General features: G+C 28.8%; 2 protein-coding genes across 2 annotated transcripts; one reads left to right on the forward strand and one right to left on the reverse strand.

Annotated features, from left to right (window-relative positions):
* Positions 1 to 84: 84 nt before the first annotated feature.
* Positions 85 to 9,913, reverse strand: LOC112791410 (kinesin-like protein KIN-14F). Its single transcript, XM_025834239.1, has 14 exons — positions 9,771 to 9,913; positions 9,304 to 9,509; positions 5,916 to 6,079; positions 5,209 to 5,352; positions 4,465 to 4,848; positions 3,816 to 3,884; positions 3,447 to 3,683; positions 3,268 to 3,349; positions 2,509 to 2,604; positions 2,239 to 2,418; positions 2,041 to 2,147; positions 1,377 to 1,555; positions 438 to 602; positions 85 to 349 (listed from the first exon to the last, which is right to left on the reverse strand). The coding sequence occupies exons 2-14, from the start codon at positions 9,482 to 9,484 to the stop codon at positions 85 to 87; spliced, it is 2,253 nt and encodes a 750-aa protein (XP_025690024.1). The 5' UTR covers positions 9,485 to 9,509; positions 9,771 to 9,913.
* Positions 9,914 to 24,066: 14,153 nt separating this feature from the next.
* LOC112790743 (uncharacterized) lies at positions 24,067 to 26,841 on the forward strand. The gene is made up of 4 exons (XM_025833305.1): positions 24,067 to 24,655; positions 24,940 to 25,501; positions 25,558 to 25,931; positions 26,018 to 26,841. Exons 1-4 carry the CDS (start codon positions 24,067 to 24,069, stop codon positions 26,839 to 26,841), a joined length of 2,349 nt encoding a protein of 782 aa, XP_025689090.1.

A 26,841-nucleotide genomic window follows, 5' to 3' on the forward strand; every position in this document is an offset into this window, starting at 1 on the left:
ACAGGCTGAATTAGATATTTTTTTTTCTTGGGAGTCTCGTTGTCTTTTCGAAATAATTATCAGGAGTCGAACGAGATATTCACTCTATTTGTTACCTAAAGAATCTTGTAAGACTTGTGTGAGCTTGCTATTTCTATAAGGAATATGAGGACTTTTTTGTGCAAGAGCAGAGATAACATCTCCAAGTGCAGAGAGTGACCTATTTATATATTGAGCCTCTTTTAGTCTTTCACCAACAGCTTCAGATTTATCAACTCTTTCACTTCCGGCCAGATCAACTAGGTGGAGACAACCCCGAAGAATCGAATTCGAAACCACTTCCACCCCTCTAACATGAACGGTTAGAACACTGCAACAATCATCAAGTAATACATGTGAAAAGTTTTTTTTTGTTCTGATGTGACGATACATAATTAGATGGTTATGAAAATTTGTACCTGTGAGAACGGCTGCTTCGAACATTTAGCGCAGTAGCACCCACGGCGCGATTTTTCTGACCGATTCTCATCAAGTCAAGAACATCTTGGGTACAAGTGACTGGAACTATGAATGCATCGGGGACATTTAGACCATTTAGTTGAGAGTTGTTTCGTATATCTAATGTGAATCTTGTTAAGCAAGTAAACAAATTGCAAGTAGAATTTCAAATATTTTTTTATAAATCTCTGTAATTTAATATTTTGTAATTAAACTCTTATATTTTGAATCTTACTGATTAAATTTATTTGAAATGATTCGGTCTGCGTTTGTTTCTGAGAACAGAACAGGACATTAAGAACATGACAAGACACTGATGGACAAAGACATAAAATTTTGTATTTTTTTATTCTGTTTGGTGATTAACTAGAACAAATTATGAAAATCTAATTTATTCTCATTTTTTTTCATTCAAAAAATTTGAGATGAAAAATATAATAATAAAAAATATAATTATGAAAAATGAACAAAAATAATGAAAAAAATGAAAAATAAGTTGTGTCCCTTGTTAGTGTCTCTGTGTCCTTCCTGTTAGGATGGACACAAAATACACTAATTCAGTGTCTCTGGACACTGTTTTTGTCCGTGTCTCCGCCAAACATGATTTTGTGTTTCTGTGTTCATGTCTTAATGTCCTATCTTTGTAAGCAAACGCAGTAAGTCTTTATAATTTAAAAATTTTATAATTAAATTTTTATAATTTATCAAACTCCAATAGAGGAGTTTTTTGAAAATATTTTTTTTTATTTATTTTATACAAATAGTTAATTTGGAGTTGATTTTTTGTGTATACTTAATATGGTTGCTGCTAATAATATTGAAGCAAGTAATTAAGAATAGATTATTATGGTAAAAAATGATAAGTAGTATAATTAATATATAAATTTGTTGAAGGATATCTTCTATTAGAGGCATCAATGACTAACAAGTCTCTGACTTGTTCATTGTATATCTCAATCATCTGAACATAAACTTCATATTTTATGGCATTTGTTCTTTCCTTCGATATATCAAATAAGTCACGCAAAGCCCTATAGTTTACACCCCATGTCTCTTCATTTGTCAGATCAGGACCACTCTATACAACAACAAATATAAGACATGTCATGAGATATTCAAAACTTAATTATAGTTGTGCCTAGATAAATCATAAGCAAAAAGTAAATTAACAAATTAAAAGTTTAATTATTTTTCTGATCCTTATAGTTTTACCTAATTTTTAATTAGATTTTTATACTTTTTTTTCTTTTCAATTAGGTCCATATATCATATTAGATTGTATAACTAAATCTCTATCTGTCTCAAAAATATTGAAATCAACTTAATATTCTATTAAATAAAATAGATCGAATATTTCAGTTAAATATTAGGCATATTTGTTTTATTTAACAAAATATTTCATTAATTCCAATATTTTTGTCACGCCAAGAATTTAAGTCATTTAACTACAAAATCTGATATGATATAAGAACCCAATTAAATATATATATATATATAGGAATCTAATTGAAAATTCAATAAAACTATACGGACTAATAGAATAATTAAACCAAAATCAAATACCATTGTATAGGTCTTTCCTGAGCCAGTCTGTCCATATGCAAATATGCACACATTATAACCATCTAAAACAGACCTCACTAGTGGTTGAGTGTCACCATATATTTGCTCTGCAAATCATAAAAATAATAAATAAATCCAAAATTTAAGGAAAAATAAAAAACCTGTATATAATAAAATCACAATATAAAAAATATATACCTTGTGTTATGGTTGTTCCAAACACCTTATTGAATGAAAATACCCTTCTAGAATCTTTGCCTTGCTTAAGGGGGTTCACAATCATCATGTCTCCATTTTCTCCAATATAATCTACTGTACACTCTCCATTTGATTGTCCTTGTAAGAATGGCCTCACTCTACAATACACCCTAATGGTTCCTATATAAAAAATAATAATAATAATAATAATTATGTTATAAGTAAAAACATAGATATTGATCATAAAATTGATGATTATGGATTGTGTACCTTTGAGGTCTTGTATTTGATTATAAAGATTACGATTCTCCTCCAAAACTTTCTGATAGGAAGAGGAGGCCACTTCAAGACTCTTGATATGTTCCTCTGAGTATGCAACATAATGTCAATAACTAACAAAGCTAGAATGCATACTAAAAGTTGATATATACACTAATTGGACATTTATACCCTTGGAAGAAAATTCCTTGGTGGCAATTCAATAAGGCAATTAATTTAATATTTTATTTTATGTCACATATTTTATTTTTTTTACTGTATCATTTAAAATATATTGTTTCTGTCTATGTCTATTTCTAAAATTTTTTTTGACAATTGACTTATTTGGACACCATTCTTAAAAAATTTTTTTTTAAATGATATTTTTTTAGAAGATATTTTACAAAAGTAAAAATGATTTTATATTTGGATATTTCATGTAAAAAAAATTTATTTATCAATTATATTTAGATAAAATAAGATAAAAAAATTTTTGTTTATTTATTATGTGAAAAACATATTTTTTTAAGAAAAAAATCTTTTAAAACAAATATATGTTGTAACTTCTAAAAAAAAAATTTATTTTTCTAATACTTTTATTTTTACATTAGAAATTTGTCAAACATACATTAAAATTTTTTTTTATCGATTTAATGGCGCAAACAAGTACAATATTTATCTTTGTTTTTATATTCTATTTTTATAATTAAAATCTAGTTAGACTTAAAAGTAAAATAAAATAGAATAAAAAATTAAAAAAAATTTGATTACCTAGCCTACTACTTTCTTGCTCCCATTCTGACTGAATTTGTTTGACCTCCATTTTTGTCTCTTCAAAAAAGTATTTCATTTCCTGAAGCAAGAGAATAACCCTTATTTCAGTGAATGGTGCTAACAATGTTAAATCACGTTAAATGAATAATTATAGTAAGTTCCACAATTATATATACCTCAAGTTGCTTCTGTTGGTTATTGATTACTTCAATATGCTTGGAGGAATAATTGCCATTATTATTGTTGTTATGCCGAATATTTTCACGTTTACCACCACAAATGCAGAATTTGGAGAAATCATTTGATGCCAAATTACTTCTTTGATTAAGATATAGTGAGATAGCTTCTATGAACTCTCTCTTTGATAGGCACCCAATATCACCTTTCAGTATCTTCTTCAGGAAAAGTCCAAGCTGCCAAATTTTTAAAAATTGAGATATATATATTGTCAACAATATTTTAATTGTTAAGAAAAGAAAATTAACATGATATGAGAATAAAATAAGTTGTTAAAAAGGGATATACATGGAGAAATTAAGAAGTACCTGAGTGCCTTGGGAAGTAAGCAAGGATGAGAAATCTTTGACTACCTTGCTAAGAAGGGTATCAATTACCTACAAATTGTTACCCGTATTATCACCAATAACATTGCATGAACCATAACAATATTTATAAATCATACAAACTAAGAAATGTTTGTTGTACAAAATAAAACAAATTAAAAACTTTAGAGTAAATAGACAAAAATATATATGAAATAGTTTGAAATGGTAAAAAAAATATACACAAAATATCGCAAATATTAAAAGTATATTCGAAAAATTATTTTCGATAGACAAAAGTGTCATGTCATATTTTTTTTATATATTTTTGTTTATTTATTCAAAAACTTCAATTTCATCTTTAAAATTGTAATTAAATATGATCTAACATAAATTGTGGCCTTTTAGTATAATAGTCAACTTAATTTTTAAAGGAAAATTTTATCTAGAGAATGAACTAAATCACAAAATAATATCATAGAAAGTCAAGAGTTAAATTTAAGAAAAATGATATCGCCATTTTACATATATTTTTTTCGCACTCTATATTTATAAAAAAATTATTATCAAAATTGGAGTGATAATATTCATTCCCTAAATTTAATTATTCTTACAATCTCAAAGATGAAATAAAAAAAAAAATCTTACCGACCATTGCATTGAAAGGCAGATCTTGAATGTGATCAGTTTCTCTAAGGTATGCCTGAAGAAGCCTGAGTCCAAAGTGATCAAAAAGGAAAGAGAGAGTGTTTGCAGTTCTTGCTTCTTGAATCAACAACTCTTGAGAAAGCTGAAGAAACTCTAACAAGTGTTCATATTGTGATGCCTCTATTTGTTCATCCAACAATGATTGATCATCACCACTACTTTGATCACTTCCATTTGTGGATAATGAAGAAGGAGAAGATCTCTTTGGAAATGAAGTAATTCTCACAGTCCCACCATACTTCCATACTCCCTCTCCACCGGATAACTTCCATTCATGGTACCCTTTCAAACATAGAATGCAGTCTACTACTTTGTTTGATGAACCACCCTGGATCCATGCATTAATAGAATTTATTATTTTTTGTTATTATTTTTAATTATTAATTTAATTTTTTTAGTCTAATAAATTAATAATATATTTTTAATTTATATTTTTAAACATTAATAACTAACTGTGGATCAAAAACACTAAATTTTTAATTTATATATTTATTGAATTTTTAAATAATAACAATATAATTAAGTTTTCAATCAAACTAAATGAATTCATGTCAATAGTTTTAAGTATTATATACTAAAAGAAGAAATATATATTCGGTGAAATAGAAACTGAAGAATCAAATTAATGATGTATGTGAATGATTTTTAATAAATATATATATATAAAAGATAAGCTGGAAACTGGAACCTTCTCCAAATCAGAAGCTTCAAAAGTGAGAAGCTGCATATCTCTGACAGCCTCCAAAAAGTTTCTGACATTCTCAAAATATTGAATTGCAGAGTGTGCTGCGCCCTCTGCGCTTGGGACCGCAACCCCACCATTCTCCACCACCTTCAAAATCCAATGCAACATTAATATCTTTAGCTTATAATTACAGTAATTTATATTAAAAAAATTTAATTATTCAATTGATCTATATAATTTTATTAAATTTATAATTAAATTTTTATATTTTTTTAGTTAAACTTTTATACTATTCTTAATTTAATAATTAAAATTTTTTATCAAAAATATTAAAATTATCAAAATATTTTAATAAAAAATATATAGTTAAAAATGTAATCAAATTTTTAATTAAAAATATTTTTAATTTATAAAAAATATTTAATTAATTTTAATATTTTTATACTTAAAAATGACTTAATTATAAAATTAAAAATAATATAAAAATTTAATTAATAAATATATATATATTTAATTATAAATTTAATAAAATTATAAATATCAATCGAATAATTAAACTTAAAAAAAAACAACAATAATTTTTTAGAAAATGCATGTAAATAAGAAAATTATACGAGAAAAGAAATCCATGTTAGAATAACAAAACCTTTAATGGTTGGATAAGTTTTTGATCTCTAAAAAATATTTGATTAGAAGAGGTGAGAGAGTACTTTGTAAACAGCACGAGGGTGGACTTTGTTGAGGACATTGCAAAGAATGAGTCCATTCCGAAGCGCATTGCGGAATTCTTCTTCTGAAGGTTCTTTTGGGAGCAATGCTTTTGCTGCTTCATCCATTTCTCGAACCCATTCTGATGCTTGGTTTCTCCTTGAAGCTGATCATATCAACTCATTACTTAATAACACAACTAATTCTATTTTATCATCAAATATCCCTATTTATATCATTTTTCTATAAATAAATCAGTATTATTCTTGCTTTTTCATTTTGTATATGCAGAACAAAGAACGAAAATATCGAAAAAAAAAGTTTGATCGAAATAGCGTTTATAGTTTAAAAAAGATTTAATTACACTATTAGTCTCTATAATTTTGCAAAAATTTTAATTAGGTCCTTATACTTTTTTCTTTTTAATTAAGTCTTTGCACAAATTTTTTTTAATTGGGCCCTTACACTTTTTTTCCTTTTATTTAGATCCTTATACCAATTATTTTTTTTTTAGTTGGATCCCTATAAAATTAAGCTAATTACTACTAAGAAAGACTTAATTGAAAAAAATATTTAGTGCATGGACTCAATTAAAAAGAAAAAAAGTATAGAGATCTAATTAAAAATTTCACGAAACTATAGGACTAACAGAGTAATTAAACCTTAAAAAAATGATAAAATCTTATTTTAAGTGGTTTAGATACGTAAAAAAAAAGATAAATAAAATATTACAAAAAATAAAAATATTTAAGTATAACATAATTATATTTTTTATATTCTCTATGTATATTATTAAAATATTATTTATGTATAATCATTCTCAATGTAAATATAATGTATGTTAAAGTATAATGATATTATTTGATTCATGTAATTAAAATTAAATATAGTAAAATAAGGTTTTATTATTGATGTTATTCTACCAAGTTACATTACATGCATGCATGGTTTTTATTTCTGGATTTAGAGTATGCCTATTTAATTTGTTTTAGATGTCATCAATAAGTGTAATCAACTAATTAATTGACCTATCTAGCTCCTTTGTTAAAAGTTTTCTTGTTTCTTCTTTACAACAATGCTCTTGAAAAATGTGAAAGTATCCTTGGAAGCAATGCAACTATATATCCAGTTGTCAAAGAATGTTCTTTAATGAAAAGAGTTGTAATAGTAATTTTTAGGGTAACAGTTCTAATTATTAACTTTATGCAAGCTGATTTTTTCACACAAATTTAAAGGAATCAAGAAATTTTAAGCGGAGAGAGTTTTAATGTTTTCTTTTTTTAATCAAATAATTCAAATTCAATTCATTTTCAATTTCATTGAGTTTTGACTTTTTTTATTACTATAACTTCAGATTAATTAAAGAGACCAAAAACCAAGTTGGGTTGGTCTAGTGGTTAGCTCACTAGGCCGCTTAAGCAAGGTTGGGGGTTCGAATCCCGCCTTGTGCATGCAGCAACCCATTGGCCAGCGACAAACCCTTAAATGGAGCTCAGTACCGCGACGGATTAGTCCTTGACCTGTCGGGCCGAAGATACCGTAGGAAACCAAAAAAAAAAAAAAGAGACCAAAGAAATAATATCTAATCCTGTTTAATTACAGTTTCTTTAATCTCAATCAACAAAGATTAAAGTTAAAGTTGACAAACAATAATCATTTGTTATCACAATAATAATGTGGCATGCATCTTAATTAGATAGCACCAAAATTATTATATATGGTGTTTCTAGCTTTGATGAAGTGGCTTAATAGATAATGTCAAAGACTATATGCTCCCACAACAATAATCTATATATATCACACAAAATTTTGGACCCACACTAATATTATTTTTGTGGGGTATTATTATATTACCCTTGATCAATCAACATCATGCTTTGCCATAACAATCTTTTGCTTCATCACATTTTTTTTTCTTTTCTCTAACCAATGTTTGTTTAGTATATAGAACCAACTATTACTTTTTTGTTTTCTTCTCTTTTATTTATTTTTCTTTTATTAAATAAATGGGGTCCATGCAATGATTTGGTTGACCAAAAGAAAAAGTAAAAAAAAAAAAAAACAAATAAATTACTTTAAAAGAACAACATGAAATTTGTTTCTTTTCTTTTCCACGGGGTCATAAGAACCTAACATCACACCAAGAATTGTGCCTCAACTCAAGTATCTTTTTCCCACTCATTTACTTTTGATAAAGAATTATATCACTTTTTATTTTTGGAGTAGGAACTACACCACAATAAAAAATTAAAAATTAAAAAGAAAAAAATAGCAATAAGGATAAACAATTTTCTTTGGAAAATTATTTTTACTTTTAAAATGGTCCTGTTAGAGAGACGACAAAAATTAACTAATAATCAACAAATAAAAAATTTGTATGTCCAAATTAAAAATTCAAAGATTACATATCCAAAATTTGATCCCTTTCCAAATTAAAATTTTATACAATTAAGTTCGTTGTGTTGTTTGCAACTCAGTACATGCAAGAAGTGAGTAATACTATTAACAACCAATTTAATTTAAGAGTAAAAAAAATTTAATTATTAAAGTAGAAATTTCATCTTTAGAGACAATAAAATAGATGTAAATAATTTAGCGTATTTATAAACATAATTTCTGTTTCCATTTCACTAGCTATGAACTCTCATCATGATCTCTTTAAACTTAATAATAACAAAGTGATATAAAGTTCAAAATACTACTATAACAGTAACAGAGTATAACAATATTTATTTAAATATAATAATATTTATTTAAATATAAAAATATAATAATTTTGATATTTAAGTAAAATTTACTGATATGAACTAGAAAAATAGTAAAATTATTTTGGCCTCTAAAAATAAAAGATGGAATAATTTTACATATTAATATATTATACAATAAATTTTTAATTTTTTATACATCAAAATTTTTTTGAATTAAAAATAACAATTATTATTATCAATAAATAAATACCAATAAGTTTTTATAATAGAATAATATTTGGTCCGGATTACGTCCGGATTTTACACTAGGAACAACTAATAATAGAAGAAACTTTAACAAAATATGCTCAACTCAAATAACAAGTTTTTGTATTTAATATGATGTTAATGTTTTTTCTAATTCTTATTTATATTAATATAAATTTGTTTAACATCATCATTGATAATTAATGCATAAAAACTATTCTCTTATAGTCATTTCTTAAATCTTCTTATATAATCACATGGAAATTATGTTTAGAAGTGCAAGAAATATATATGTAGTAACCTTTTTTTTAAAGGCATTATATAAATCATAGGATATTAATTTAGGCGTTAATTAGTATAGAATGATGTATAAATAAAGTAATTAAAAGGAGACAATTGATTAATAATTAAGTGATATATGTATGTAATTAATTACCTGCTTCCTCTGCCTTTCTTTGAGCCAATTCATGATCATTGAAACTTTCCTCTATTATTGCTATGGCATTCTTTGAAGAAGCTTCATTATTATTATTGTTGTTGTTGTTAGGAACCAAACCCTTCAATCCTCTCTTTGAAGGAGAAGTGAAAAATGGATTATGGAAGCTCTCTTGTGGCATCTTCAATAAATTATTCTCCTCTTCTCTGATACATATACATATATAGAACCAATGTAAGGATATGAAATTAGATAAATAGAATTTGTATCTATATAAATAAATCTACCAATATATGCATGATAGTAATGTATATATAGAATTAAAATTAGAATAGTTATGCATTGTGTTCGTGATTGTAATGTATATAATCAAGGGAAAAAATAATAAGAGAAAATTGAGCAAAGGAAAAAATGTAGATATATAAGGCTTAATTATGATGTTTAAAAAAAAAGGATAAAAGTGGTACCAGTATGTGGAAGAAGAAAATGAAAGCGAAGAACGAGGAAACAAGTGAGAAGAAGCTTATTTATATGTTGAATGCTTGGCTTCAATGTTAATGATGTTATAGTGATATAGTGATGAGTGAGAGAAGAATTTTCAAATGGTGTCAAATGTGATCAACGATTCAACGCTATTCTTTTTAAATATGACATTAAAATTAGTAAAGTGAACAAATATAACACTAATTACTTTTAACATAAGATTATAAAACTCATGTATAATATAAATTATAGGATAAAGTAGTAAATTCGCCCCTTACGTTACGGCGTAATTCTATTTTTGTTCTTAAGGTTTAAGGTGTCTTATTTAAATCTAAAAATGTTTTATTTAGCTTCAATGTAGTATCACCGTAAGATCAAAGTTAAATAATTAATAAAATGTCCTATATGACAGTAGCACAAGAACAAGGTCAATAATTTGGAGAATAAATATAAATTTCAAAGACACAAAATCAATCGTGGATGCATCAATACATTTATTTATCATTTTTTTTTTACAATTTAAATGAAATATTTTCTATAAAACTAAAGAGAATGATAAATAAATGAATTGATGCATCTACGGTTGATTTTGTGCTTCTGGAGCTTATACTTATCCTCCAGATTATCGACCTTATTGTTGTATTGTTGTCATGTAGCACATTTCGTTAATTATTTAATTTTAACCTCACGATGGAACTATTTGACGAAGCTGAATAAAACTTTTTTGAATTCAAATAAAACACTTTAAATCTTGAGGATTAAAACAGAATTATGCCCAAACATAAGAGACCAATTTAATACTTTACCTTAAATTATAAAAATAAATATTTGATATATATATATATATATATATATATATATATATATATTTTAGTTGGACCACCATCACAAGATAAAGGGAAAAAAAGGATTAAGTGATGGATTCATTATTTAACGGAGCTATTATTATTATTATTATTATTATTATATGTTAAAAACTATTTTTACTTTTATTATCTTAATGTGTATGTTGATATTTAATTGTATATTCAATTATGTTAAATTATATTTGGATTGTTATATTATATTAAATTTTACTGAATTATATTAAATTATGTTATAATTTTGTGTTAACTTTAAAAAAAAAACTAAGATAATATTTATATGCTTATCTATTTTTTCTGTTGAAATAATTAGACAGAAATTCATAACAAAAATAAGATCGAAATAGAGTTTTTTTCTTTTTAACGGAGATGGAGGGCGGAAAATTGATATCCTCATATATATGCATGAATGCACACAATACACTTTCATTTGTCTGCTAGGCCAAAAACCATAGGTTCTAAAAGCATTTACCCAATACAAGTCTCTGATGGAAAATTAAACCAATTGCAAGTTCAAAACACTGCAAATTGCAATGAGAAAGAATATAAACAACTTTAGACAATTTTTCATCGATACTCAAATACAATTAACTTCATGTGAAGTAGATAATTGATAATCGTTAAATAATAATTTAGTTAAACTTATTAAATTATTTAATGATTCTCAACTATCAACTACACATAAAATTAACTGCACCTAAATTTTTATCTTTCTCATTTTTTCAAGTCATATTCTCCACAAAATCAACATTTTTTTTATATAAAGAATAGTATAAGACTTAAACTAAGAATTAGGGGTGTATATGGGTCGGGTAAAACTGGGTTTGATGTGATTCAGATCCGATCCGAAATATGCACCGGGTCTATTTATGAGACCCGAACCCGATCCTAAACCCGATGAAACCTATATCCTTTCGGGCCACAATTATACCGGGTGAAAACTGGGCCGTTAACATTATATTACCTTGATACCTTCCTGTAAGTTAGCATGTAAAAATATCCAAATTTCTAAGACTCCAACCATTATTTGACACGGTAAAATTTACTTAGAAAAATATAACAAAAACCAACTCTTCTCTAAAATTAAAGCACAACCATAATCAATACTAATATTATCTAATAAAACTAAATATTTAAATTAATATAAATAACACAATATTATGCATTAGTCTAAAGTCTTACGCATTTTAAATATAAACATTAACTTATAGTCTTATATATAATGATTAATAATACAAAATATTAAGGTTTACAATACTTAAATTCCAGATAATAATAGCCATCATCCATCACTAATAATATAAAATATTTATTGTGTATGGTGATTGGGCTACCGGACCGATTTCGGGTGACCCGAGTTATAGCCCGAACCCGACACGAAATAATGACCGGGTCTATTTTTGAGACCCTTATCCGACTCTAAACCTGATGAAATCACACCAAATTAACTCCTAAAATGTTCGGGACCGGGTCGAAGTTTTGGGCCGGGTCGGACCACGTACACCCCTACTAAGAATCAAACAAGATAATATTTAATAAAGAATAATAATATATAAGATATTTTACTGGAGATAATACGCTAATACTTTTTTCTGTTATCATAACTATTCAATATTTAAACCTTTTAAATTCTTGTTTAATTAACATTGTTTATATTAGTAATTATTAATTACTCTTTAAAAACCAAAGGGTTAAAATCTAAACAAAAAAAAAAGTGAGAGAAAAACTAATAAAAATTGAATAGGAAAATAGTAAAGAACAATTAAAACCTTTTGACTAAAAAATTAATATAATGAACATGCTTATTGGTAGCACTGATTTCAATTTAATTTGGTTGATGGTTTCTTTAAAACTGCATACATCATGGATGAAGACTAACGATTCTCCCTCTTGAAATTATATGTCCTTTTCCTTTTGTTGAGATTGCTGCAACGTAACTTTTTATGAATCATTATTAAGTAAAATAGTTTTAATGTTTGTGTTTAAAAAACTTTTAAAATGATAAATAATTAAATCAAACATTATTTGTTAGTATAGAACAATATATTATTATATATATGAGTAGGAAAAAATTATATTGACAATATATACAAAATAAATTGTTAACTAGAAATGATACATTATGATCTTTATATTATTTATTTATTTTAGTGGAAATGACATAAAGGCCCTCCTCCATTGGGAGTGTGAAATGAAGAAGCTGAAGTACAATTATGTCAAAAATACATGACAATAATAAGTCAATATCATTGCTTAAAACAGAAGAATTAAGGCAAACATATATATATATATATATATATATATATATATATATATATATATATATATATATATATATATATATATAGCACTAGTATATATTCATCATATGATATTATTATAATATAAAAGAATAAGAGCCGAAAGTCCAATGTTTGATACCAATTTCCGAATAAAACGTTGGATCCCCAAAATTTGAATCATTGCGGAGGTTAGCTTTGTGCTTTTTTTCCATATTCATGTTTTTACATTTTGCACCCCATTTTATGGACCACACACAAAGAGAGCTTGTTTTGATTCACTTTAATTTGTAGCCTTTTTTTTTTCTTTGGTTTGTTGGTTAAAGATGGAAGAGACTTCATCTAGAAGCATGCATGCTGTGCCCTTTGCCTATTTAGCATTAAAATTAGAGTTTGCCATCTTTATCAAGAGACACGGAATGAAGTTAATGGATCATATGTCTACAATAATTTTTCAAATTTTCTATTTTAAGGTATGGTGGATTAAACATTTTATATTATGCTATGGTTTTAATGTGTGCTTGTGAGTTATAATGTAAAAGGTAGTTATTTTTGTTGATACAGCGTTACGCAATTAAATATATATATAAATTTTTTTTATATTGACAACATGTTAAAATTAAATTTTATCTTATTAAAATAATAATGTTTTAGTATTTTTTAACACTAATAATTAAGAGTAAATAGTAACTTAATTAAATTAAAATAAAAATTCTTGAGTTAGAAGAACTATATATTTTGAAGCAAGAGATTTATTTGGATGGTTAACAAAAATCTTTAAAAATTTTATCTTCCAAAATCCAAATAATAAAACTCGTAAATGAAGTTTAATTTAATACTAAGTTAGTGAATGTTACAGTGCACCTTTTAAAATTAGGTTTTTCAATCGGATCTAATTTCGGGACAACCTGAGTCTTGGCAAGATAGAACATTAGAACATTAGAAAAAGTATTTACTACTTAGATTCCAATATTAACATTTTCCTGCTACACTTCTATTATTCTATAGTTAATTAGAATTTAGTTACAAGTTACCAAGGGAATAAGGGACTATTTTAAAAGTAACTTTTTTGAGTTTTTAATTTATAAAAAATAGTAATATTAATATTTTGTGTAATTTTTAAAATCAAATTGCAGCTTTTTAAAAAGTTATTTAAGAGTTTATAGAAAAATTAAAAAATAATTTTTCTCATAATATTATTGTTTTTTATCATATTTTTATAAAATAAATACTTTTAAAATTAAAAATTTAAATATAAAATAATTTATTTATAAATTATTTTTAATATAATTATTTATTGTTTAAGTTATTTTTTTAAACTGGGCCTAAATCTATGAATTTGCTCATAACTCATACATGTGTGTCAGTGTGTGTGTGTTGAACAATTTTTTTCCCCTTCTTTTGACTTGCAATATCTTCTTTAATTGTCCTTCAATATGTTTGGAAATGCTGTTGTGTCACATAAAAAGATGGGTAAAGTATTGGATTAGTTAAACGGCGTTATAACATATATATATATATATATATATATGTATATTATTACAATGTCATGACCCTTGATGCCTTGATAAGTGGGGAAAAGATGGATTGGAAAAAAGATGAAAAAAAAAAGAAGACAACAAATAACAATAACAAAAAATTAATTAAAATAATCTAAAATTATTTTATTTAATATTTATTAATTATTATTAAAATAAATATATAATTATAAATATTATATATATAAAAATTATTAATATTATATTATATAAAATAATTTTAGATATTATCTTCCAAACTCTCCCATAACAACAAAAACAGCTAAGAGCACAGCCTTCGATCCTGCTTGTAAATATTATAGATTGATCATAGCCTCAATTTCTGCAATGTCAAGAAGAAAAAAAAAAAGTGGAAGTTTTTTATTTGAGTTAATGTGAGGTTGAAAATTGATGTTTGTCATTCATAATTGATTGGGGTCCATTGAGATTGCAACTTCTCAATGAAAGTGATTCACGTATATTATCATATCACGCATGCTAATATATATATATACACAGAAAACTTCTCATTGAAATTCATGTTTTTCACTCATCACTCCATTTTTCTTTTCCGGCTCATTTGTATATACACAGAAAACTGCTTTAATTTCAAATGACATCAGTATTGATTTAAGTACATATTATACTTTTGAATAAATTTATTTTATATAATTTAAGATAATATTTAATTTGATCCTCAAATTTATATACAATCTTAATTTAATTTTTAAATTTTAATTGTTTATATTTAATCAAACTTTACTAATGTCACTTATATTAGTTCCTAGATAATTTTCGACGCACAAATATATTATCGTTGACCGTTGGATATTATTTAAATTCAAAATGATATCATTTTTGTTTTAATTTTTAGATAGTCTAAAAACAACTTCGTAAGTAGTGTTTATTAAAATTTTTCCTCCCAAAACAAGTGATACGATATTATTTGGACTATTTGAACGCTAAATCAAAACAGCATCATTTCACAAATTTCAGTGTGATATTTAATTGTCCATATCAGCACTCTATTAATATTTGTGTACTGAAAATTTTTTTAAGAATTAATGTGAGTCACACTTGCAAAGTTTTTAGATATTAAATAGAAATAATTGAAATTTAAAAATTTTTACAGACAATTAAAATTTCAAAGACTAAATTAATACTTATATACAAATTTAGAGACCAAATTAAATCTTAACTCTATAATTTTTTAAAAATTAACTGTTTGATTAAAGGTTGTATTATAGATTATTTCTAAAACAATTGTATAGATTTAGAATAGCTTAATTACGATATCTTTTATATGCTTAAGAATAAACATAATATTATATATATAATTCACAAGAAATTATTGTTACAATTCAGTATATACGAGTTGAATTAAGTTAGTTATACATACTCGAATCAGGTCTATTAGGTTTTTTTGAATGATCTTTGGCTTGAACTAATTTTACCTTTTTTTGATATATACAATAATACAAATCATTTTTTCATTTCAAATTTTTAATATTCTTGTTCATTAAACTGATATATATATATATATATATATATATATATATATTCCTATAATATTTTCTAACCGAAAGATTAATTTATTGTGGATTTGAGTTTTATTTAAAAATTTGTCTCTTAATAATGGATTATTGTATATAAAAGACAGAATTCAAACTTTCCATATTTGCTTAAGTGATTGAGTAAGTAGATCACTCAATAAACCCAAGTTGGTTTATTAGAATCATATATAAAATAAAATAAAATAAAGCTAGGGGTGGAAGTTTTTTTTTTTTTTTTTGCCTTGAGAGAGTAATAGTTCCTTTTCTTGACCAAAAACAATAATTCACATACCCAATGTTCAATTTCTTTTTGGGTCTAAGACGAACCTAAAACTCATTTTTTTGGAATGGAACCTTAAATTTAAAAGTTTGGAAATTTAAAATCTTTAGGCCCAAATGTAACTGTATTTCAATTCAAAACGAATACCAAAAAAGAAAAAAACAGACCTAAAGAAAAAATATCAGCACATCTCTCTTTTGGTACAAAACGGATATATACCACTTTTTCATTGACGTTTCTCCATAATACAAAAAATCAAAATAGAAAATATAGAATGAAAAGATTCTTGATTTGTACAAAAATTTATTACATAAAAAAATTATTGACGAAAAAATGGTGGTTTTCTACAAAAGGTCATTGCAAGTTTTTACTTTATATTGATATGATTTGATATGATATGATATGATATAAATGCAACGGACATTTTTTCTTTGTTCTTCTGTTCTTATTTCGCACCATCCTTTCCTATCCACTTGTTGACTAATGAACTAAATGGTTTTATTTAATGATAGGTGGCTATAAAAAAAAAATGTAAACTTCAACAAAAATTCTATAATTATTTTAACAGATATTTTTTTATCATTAAATAATAAATCATAAGATTTAATTTGGTATGTTATAAAAATAATCTTTATTTAAAATATGACCAAATAAATAAGTCATATTTGTAATATAAATATCTTTATAAAAAAAGATTTTTAATATTTTTATTGAAGTAAGGTGCCATAAAAAAGTCTCAACTATTTAATAAAATAGGTTTTTTTAAATATACAAATGAATATTTGATGTTTCAAAAAAGTTTGATTGCATTGTAAAAAAATTATTATTCTACTATGTTAAATTTAATTATCTTATTATAAAATATTTAATTATTTTATTATAACATGCTTGATATTATTGTGACCAATTATTTTGTTAAAAAAGTATGCAAAAATATAAATTTATCCAAATATATGGCTGAGCTTATAACTAATTTTTAGATTTTATGGAACATTTTTAGTTATCAAAACTTGATAAGAAATTTTCAATTTAATACCACCAAAAGAAAAATGTTCTAAAAAAATCAAGAGGGTGGCACTTTTTAAATTCTAAATTCTAACTCGTAAACTCTAAATTCTAAATTCTAAATTCTAAATCATAAACTTTAAAATTTGAATTCTAAGTTTTAAACTCTATATTCTAAATTTTAAATTATAAATATTAAACTCTAAATTCTAAATTCTAAATTTTAAATTATAATTTTTAAATTTAAATTATTAATATAAAATATAAAATTAAAATATATTTTATCTCTAACATTTTTAAAATTTTTCAAAAATATCCTTAATATTTAACTTGTCTCAATTTTGTGGTTAACATTTAAAAAAAACATTTAGACATAATTTTTTGCCAATCAATTTTCGGTCAAATTGTTTTTACCAATTTTATCTATATTTATGTCATACCATTATCATTTATTTTGTTACCATCATATGATCATCATCATTATCACCATTATTATTACCAATTTGTTTAAGGATGGCAATACCACCCGAACTTGCAGGTACCCACTCCATCCTACTCGCTCGGGACAGATTTTTGGTGGGACGGATTCTTTGGAGGAGCGGGGCGGGGTCGGATTTAGATAATATCCGCCCCTACCCGCCTCGCTATATATATAATATATATAATATATGTAAAATAATTAGTAAATGATTAATAATATTGTATCATATTTAAATTTTTACTTTAATTTATGTTATGTATGTGATGATAGTTATACAAATTTTGAAATTTAATTTTATTTATTAGATTTTAATAATTATAGGGGCGGGACGGGTACCGGCAAGGGCAGAGTGGGTACCCGCAAGGGCGGAGTAGGTACCCGCAAGAGTAGGTTAGAGTTCAACGTTTTACTATCCACAAATAAAAGCGGAGTGAATTCTATGCGAATTGTTGTACGACAAGATGAGATCGGATAGAGCAAAAACCCGCCCCATTGCCGCCCCAAAATTTGCTGCCACCGTCATTACTAGTTACATTACGATGATAATGGTATTATATAAATGAGTAAAATTAGTAACAAAAAAATTGTTCAAAAATTAACTAGCAAAAAATTATGTCTAAGAATAAAATTCATACTTTTTTTTAAATGTTAAAGATAAAATTAAGACAAACTAAATGTTGAGGATATTTTTTAAAAATTTTAAAAATTAAAAAATATATATATATATTATCCAAAATATAACAAATAAAGAATTAAAATTTGTTTAATTGACAAAAAAATATAGTACTCATTACTTAACAAAAAAACTTTCATAAATGAAAAAAAAGGGTTTGAATAAGTTTTTGTTCATATAAAATAATAAATTTTTGTCTATATAAATTTTTCTTGGATTTCACTCAAGTAATTTTTTATTTTATTTTAGGTGTTGTATTAGTTTGCCAGATTTAATGCTAATGCATGTGGCAACTTAAAATATTTATGTAATAAGATAAAATATATATAATTTGTGATATTAGTATTTAACAGAACAAATTAATGATAATTGATTTCGACTAAAATTAAATATTTTTAAATTTTATTAAATAAAAATTAAAAAAATTTATAGGAATAAAAAATAGTATTTTATGAGAATAAAAACTTATTCGAGAAAAGAAAAGAAAAGAAAAAAAATAAAAGAAAAGAAAGACGTTTTCAAATTGCCATTTTATTCTCGACAACAATGATAATAGAAAATATAAGATAAGAGAATATAAATATTAGTTTTTTTTTTTGGTCATGGAATATTAGTATTTGAAAAATAGTTTGATTATTATGACATTGAGACTCATGCTTTTAGAAAGAATTTTTATGAACTCTTTATGGGCTTCAAACAATTTTGAACACAATAACACTGTCACGCACATTAAATATTCATGATGAATAGTTATCAAATATAAGAAATTTTGCTGTTAATCTTTAAATATTTAATATTTTTTAAAATCTTGACAAATTTACTAGCTAAGAAATATTTAGTGAATGTTCTTTTTTATATATAAAAAAAAAACATTAAAAAGCAAGGAAACGTGTTAAACAATGTGATGATGCACTTATTCGCCAAGCGCTTACTCGTCAAGTCAACGTTTTTTCATTTAAAGCTGCATTCAATTATCCAAAGTCCGAACCAAAAAAAGGGTTCTTATCCACTTCTCCAGTTCAATGAATTTCCCCAAAAATAAGGACAAGTTAATTAATCAAAATCTGACACGTGTCATATTCCATAAAGATTGTGATTTGTGACGAGTATATATTTATTGAGTAATGGGCTTAAGGTGATGAAGGGTGATAAATGATCATGAATAGGTTAGGGTAGTTTTATTTAAATTGTATCGTGGGTTTAAATTTTTTCATTCTGAACTTTTATTCGAATTCTAATTTTTTTTTAACATGACTCTATCCGATTTGATATATGCAAAAATAAATTTATTTTTATTTAAATATAATATTTAATTTTTTATATTTTATAAAATCAATATTATTTTTATATTAGTAATAAATTAAATTATGATGAGCAAATATGAAAATAGATATCTGAACAACGCTCTGTTAGGGTTTTCACTCAGGAAGACGATCTGGTACAGAGAAGTACAAAGAAAAGCAAAATTTGAAGAGGGGTGAATCTTAATCACCCACCTAATTGTATGGAAATTGTACCAGTTGAGGAGAAAGACACACCAATTCAAAAATGTTCATACAAAAAAACTCTTCTGACCAGTCCTGGATTGGAAGGCAACTATGAGACCTCGTTTATTATGGACGATGATGAGCCCAACCCGGAGAATAAGTGGTATAAAGATGATGAGGATGGGGTGAATGTTGAAAAACCTTTTAATCCTTGTCCTACGATTCCAATGTCAAAAGAAGAATTTGAGGAGTGGTGCAAACCATGGAAGAATGCTCTTATGGTCAAAATTTTGGGAAAGCGTGTGACTTTCGTCTTTATGGAACAACGCCTCCGAAGAGACTGGGAAGGTAAAGGTAAGATTCATGACATTGATATGAATCGTGACTATTTTTTGGTTCATTTTTCAGATGAGGAGGACTACACTCATGCGCTTATGGAAGGGCCTGGATGGTCGCTGGCTCTACCTTATTGTTCAGAGACGGAGACCGTTTTTCTTATCAGGATCCACAGAAGCTAGGAAAATTGCTGCCTGGATTCGCATCCCGAATCTCCCTATTGAACTTTATAATTACCAATTCCTTTGGAGGGTGGGTTCGACCATTGATCATATGCTAAATATCGATCGAACCACGTCTATCCACTCGATAGGAAAATTTGCCCGTATACGTGTGGAGATCGATCTGGCAAAACAACTTGTGCCACGTATCTCAGTGCTTGGATGTGAACTACACCTTGAATATGAAGGTCTGTATCAAATTTGTTTTTCTTGTGGCAGGTACGGACATAGATCAGAGCAGTGCACAGAGAACTTATCAACTATTGAAAATCCTATGGATGATGTCGGCGCCGGAAGCAATCCCCTGGTGGATGGTACGGCTGAACATGGTGATGACCAAAATAGAAAGTTTGGGGCTCCACAAAATCAGCACAATAATGACATTCATGGTAACGGTCAAAATAACCCTGATTTCAAGCCTTGGATGATGGTCAAAAGATACGTCAATAAAAAGAAGATCCAAATACGTGAGAAAAAATTTCATGGCAATCAGAAGCAGGTTACTAAAAATAACTCTGAAAAAGACGAGTCTCCAAAAAGGTAAGATTCAGATGGATCTCGATTCACGGTCTTGCATGAGGAAATGTCGGAGGACGTTCAGGAAAGCTTGGAACATGTCGAGAAGGTACAAAAGGAAATAGAAGTTAACGGATTGCAACAGACCCAAGCCCAACATGCGATGGGTAAGACCCCTGGCCAAAAAAGGATCCTGAGACAGGGGGCTGGGAAAAACCCGGAAAATAAAAAAAAAGCTATGCCTCCTCCAAAAGGATTACCCGATCCGGATGGAAACCAAACCACAACAAGAATAAGGAGAAAAATCCGATAATTGCCTCCCCTAACCCTAAAGGGCAGGAAATTCAACCGAGAGCTGTCAAAGGGAAAGATAACGATCATAAACTTGAAAGTATGGAACTTGTGGTCAAGGAGTTTCTGAAGAGGATGGAGCGAGAGAAATGGGAAGCCTTCAATTCTTCAAAGAATGCCCGTATGATCCTGGATCAGCATGTGGTTAGGAAAAATATGTTGTTTAATTCTTAGACGAATCAACATTCACCAGGTGAAAGATTAGGGATTGGCGAGCTCAGAGGCAAACAAGTGAAGCAATCAGATGTTCTCATGATAGAGGCTGGTAGCAGGGGCAGTAAGGAGGAATCGTCCTCCAAGGGCCTTATAGGTCCGAAACAACTTCTGCCCGCAAGTAATACTGGCCGTTGTTGGCTTTCCCTCCCTTGCATCTCTGATAATGAATATCATCAGCTAGAACTGTAGGGGTGCTGGCAGTAAAGCTTTCCTGTCGATTATTCAGGACCTGCGACAGGAGCATGTGGCAAACTTCTTCCTTCTGTTAGAAACCCATGTAAGTGGAACTCGGGGAAAACAAATTCGGGACAAGATGGGCTTTGATAAATCTTTTGTTGTGGATGATATGGGTCACTCTGGAGGAATATGGTGTCTTTGAGACTCCTCTGTTTGGAACGTGAATGTTTTGAAACATGATAGGCAGTATATCCACCTTAAAGTCTCTGGTAATAACTCGAGCGCATGGCTTCTTATTGTTGTTTACCGTAGCCCCCAAAGGGTGACCATAAGAGCCTTGTGAAATTCTCTTGAAACGTATGCCAGTAACATTAATCTCCCCTGGTGCTTGTTGGGGGATTTTAATGCCATGTTGCATAACTATGAAAAGCGTGATGGGACGATCAACAATAACCAAAGTGCTTACAGGGAATTCCAAGAATGTATCTCAACTTGCAGCCTAGTTGATTTGGGTTACTCAGGTTGGCCTTTCATAATTTTATAATCATATTTTATATATAATTTTAATATAGGACATAAATAAAAAATTTATATTGATAGATAGACAATATATAAAATTAATATTTTAAAATATTTTTTAATATATATAAGTTATAATTTATTGATATAGAATTATAGATTGTGTTCCTGTTATTTGAGTCAGCTCAAGAGTTTTCACTAAGTCGAGTTTAACCTTAAGAAATAAGCTCAACTATTAATAAGTCAATTTATAATTCAAACTCAATTTTTGTGAGCAAAACTTGAATTTAGTCTAATTTAACTCACTTTCAGTCTTAGTCATCGTACAACTACCCAAAATCGCATTGTAACAAGTTAAAAATTTACTTTTACGATCATTTAATATACTGCCGTAAGTTACTGACCGTCTTTTGTAACAGATTCATCGAAATTTAGTTTAATAAAAAAATGATTTGAGATTTTGAGAAAATTCAACGGATTTATTTTTCAAAAAAAATATCCAATTTTTTTTTCTTAATTCGAACTATCTCTTTGTCCACTAAGTTATCCTATTTAACTAAGTACATCAAATTATAGATCTTATCTTTATCTAATATATTGTTCTTCTTAAAAATATGTTTGTTACGATAATATTTTTATTGTTTATTCTTTCTGACAAATATAGAAAATGGTGGACTAATTCCGTAAGCAAATAAGTAAATGTAAATGAATTTTCATTTGAACTTTGCTGCAATAATTCGGATAAGAAAAAGTTAATTCGGTATACGCTACTTGCATAAAGCCATGACACCTTTTAAATCCCCCAAGATTGTGAAAAAGACAAAGTAGAAGATGATGGAAATAAAAAAAGGGAACTGAATTAAGACATCGCATAGCATAATAAATCATTAACTAAGTTAGTAACATATAAACGGATAAAAGCCACGTACACTAACTTTCAAGATAAAAATAACGAAATTTAAAAAAGTATGACTTGATGCCTTACGTTAAATTTGTCAAATTCAATTTATTATAAGCACAACTGTGATTAATTGTTTTCATACAAGTATGTGCCGATTTGAGTTAGTCGTGATTTCGTTTAAGTAAAGGTTAGATTTAAATTCTATCTTATATATTTATTAATCAGAGATAAATTTTTAAGTGAAATTTAAATTTACGATGAATTATTTATTATTTTGTAAATGAACATCTAATTTGATTTTTTTTTTAAAGAACTCGATTCTATATTTTTGTAAGACATCGTGATTTTTCTGTTATTTTTTCTTGGGCTCATTTTTTTTATATGATTTATTGTTGTGAGTTTAGCTGAATTATGATCATCATAGGTGAATTACACTGTTATGACGGCGTTGAGTTTGAAATTTTGTGGGAAAGAAATCGGACCCACCGATTTCAAGCAAGTTGAGGAAGGAACACAAATCGGTGGGTCCGAATTGTGTGAGGTTGTTGAGCTAGAAATCGGTGCCACCGATTTGTGGGTTTACAAAGAGGGAGGAAATCGGACCCACCGATTTCTGGGGACCTGGAATTTTTTTTTAATCCCGGAGGGGACCGGTCGGACCCACCGATTTCTGATGCGCACAAATTTCGATACGAACACGGTCGGTCCCTACGATTTGCATGTAAGTGCATTCCTAAAATGAAAAGTATCACAGAAGTCCCATTCAATTCTTCGTAGCCGTCCCAGTTGTTCTTCCTCTCCCAGCTGTTCTTTGTCTCCTCCTCTCATTTTTCTTTCTTTTTCCCTCCCTGTTGAAGTAGAATAAATTTCTGGAATAGTGAGTTTAGTCAGGTACGTATACTATTATGGATGATAGAGTTGTGCTGAAGATTTATTATTATGGGCAGATTTTACTGGAAACATACGAGGGGGTTCAATTTGTGTGTGAGAATCCATTAGATATTGTTATTCCGTTCACATTATCATTTGAGGAATTGAAAGGGGTGATTTGTGAGAAGATAGATTCTCAAAGATTTAGGAGAGTATCGTGTATTTTGTACCGGTATCCGTTATCTGTGTTTGGTGGGTTCGTTCAATTTCAGACCAAGTACGTCACAGATGAAGCGAGTATGCATGAAATGTTTTCATTGTATATGGATAATCGCCACCGAATGTCGTGCATCGAGTTGTATATTGAGTTTGAGCAATCCGAAGCAGACCGTAACATTGAGTTGGAAGATTATAATAGTGAAAGCGAGGATGAATTTGAAAGTAACTACGAGATCGTTGGTCCAGGTGAAGACGAAGATGAAACTGGCGGTGATATGAACGCAGATGTGGCAGAAGTTGCAAATGCACTAGCAAACCCGCATCCGTTTCAGGAGCCTTCTTTCATGCGGTCGTTGGATTTGGAGGCTATGCACGCACCGGAGTTTCCGCAATATATGAATTCAGGTGCGTAAAGCTAGATAGACATGTCAAACTCTGATGTAGCTGATAAATAAGTCAGATGCGTAGCATATGTGGATAGTTATTTGTGAGCATAGCATTTGATTTTTTTTATTAACAGGTAGTTCTTTATTATGAATTGTATTTAGTGGTTCTTTGCGTAGATAGATCAGAGGAAAAAAAAGACTATTATAGGCTTATATAGTTCTAGTGTGTTTAGTATTTGAGTTGTAGTAAGTAATTTATTACTGAGGACATAATAAAGGATTTCTTTCTTTTGATGTATGCAGCCCTTCCTGTTGTGGCGGATGGTGAGTTCACAGTGGGGATGGAATTCAGTTCAAGGGAGGCAGTAATCAAGGCAATGAAAGATTATACCATCCGAAGAAGTGTAGACTATCGGGTATATGAGTCGAAACCCACGACATTCTATGCCAAATGCACAGAATATGGCAATGGTTGTGACTGGTTGATCAGGGTAACCAAAATGCAGAAGAAGTACTGTTGGGAGATAAGGAGGTACAATGGAAGTCACACGTGTACCAGGTCAACTATTTCTCAAGACCATTCGAAGCTGGATTCGAAGACAGTTGCGGAAGCAATTAAGCCGTTGGTAGAAGTTGACCCGTCTATAAAGGTGAAATCAATCATTGCTGAAGTTCAGTCAAAGTTTAACCACACCATTAGTTATCGCAAGGCTTGGTTAGCAAAGCAGCAGGCGGTGGAATCAATTTTCGGTGGTTGGGAAGCATCGTATGAAGCTTTGCCCATATGGTTTGAGGCCATGTGTCAAAAGGAGCCATCAGCAGTGGTTCACTTTGAAACAATGCCTGCTTACCAGGGGATGATTTGGTTCCTGATATACGTGTACTGCATAGAGTCTTTTGGAGCTATTATCCTTGTATAAGGGCCTTCAGACACTGCAAGCCAGTGGTGCAGGTGGACGAGACTCATTTGTATGGAAAATACAAGGGTTGTTTATTGGTTGCAGTCTCACAGGATGGTAATAACAACATAGTGCCTATTGCATTTGCCATAGTGGAGGGAGAGACTTCGGATGCATGGTACTTTTTCCTGAGTAACTTGCGTCAACATGTGGTGACACGTGATAGAGTGGGACTTATCTCTGATCGACACGATTCTATTAGGTCAGCTATTGAAAGAAGTAATGGTGCTTGGTCTCCTCCTAGAGCATTCCATATGTTTTGTATCTGGCATATTGAGTCAAACTTCTTGAGGAAGTTCAAGGCACCTTACTTGCAGAAGCTCATCGTCAACATTGGTAAGTTTGAAAACAATGAAGTTTAATGTGATTGTAAGTACGAGAAAGTATAATGATGTCCATCGTTGACTAAATGTTTTTCATAGGATACTCGAGGACGATCAAGGAGTACCAGATGCGCTATGAACGATTAAAGGAACGGGGTGAGGCTTACACCAATTGGCTTGATCGGATCCCACGTGAGCAGTATGCTTTGGCATTTGATGGTGGTTACCGGTGGGGTCATATGACGACCAATCTTGTGGAGTGCATCAACTCCGTCTTAAAGGGTGCACGCAATCTCCCGGTGACTGCCCTTGTTAAGGCTACATTTTACAGACTGAACGAGTTGTTCACAAGGAAAAGAGCTGAGGCTGAAGCCCGAATTAATAATGGACTTGTGTTCTCTGAGGTGGTGACCTCCAAGCTGCATGCAAATCAACGAGCATCAAGTAACATACAGGTTAGCTGTTTTGATAGAGAGAATGAGGTATTCGAGGTACGCGAGATGCCAAGTGGGGCTGAGTATGCAGTTGACCTACGCCACCGTCGTTGCGACTGTGGTGAATTTCAGGTTGACCGAATTCTGTGTCGACATGTGTTTGCATGTTGTGCAAACCAGCGGTTGGATTGGCAAGTGTACGTTCATGATGTATACAAGATGGACCAAGTTCGAAGAGTATACAGGGCTAGGTTTAGGCCACTGGGAAATCCTGTAACATGGCCTGCTTACCAGGGGCCTCGATTCGTTGGAAACCCGTTCCTCAGACGTGTTGCCAAAGGTCGTCCGAAGAAGACCCGCTTCTTGAATGAGATGGACACTCGTATGTTGCGTCGCCCTAGGCGATGCAAGCAATGCGGTGACGAGGGTCATAGTCGAAGTAGATGTCGTCAAATTGGTGGACCTAGTGCTGGACCAGCCGACGATTAG

Source organism: Arachis hypogaea, chromosome 1 (genome assembly GCF_003086295.3).
Source record: "Arachis hypogaea cultivar Tifrunner chromosome 1, arahy.Tifrunner.gnm2.J5K5, whole genome shotgun sequence".
Classification (NCBI taxonomy): Eukaryota; Viridiplantae; Streptophyta; class Magnoliopsida; order Fabales; family Fabaceae; genus Arachis; species Arachis hypogaea.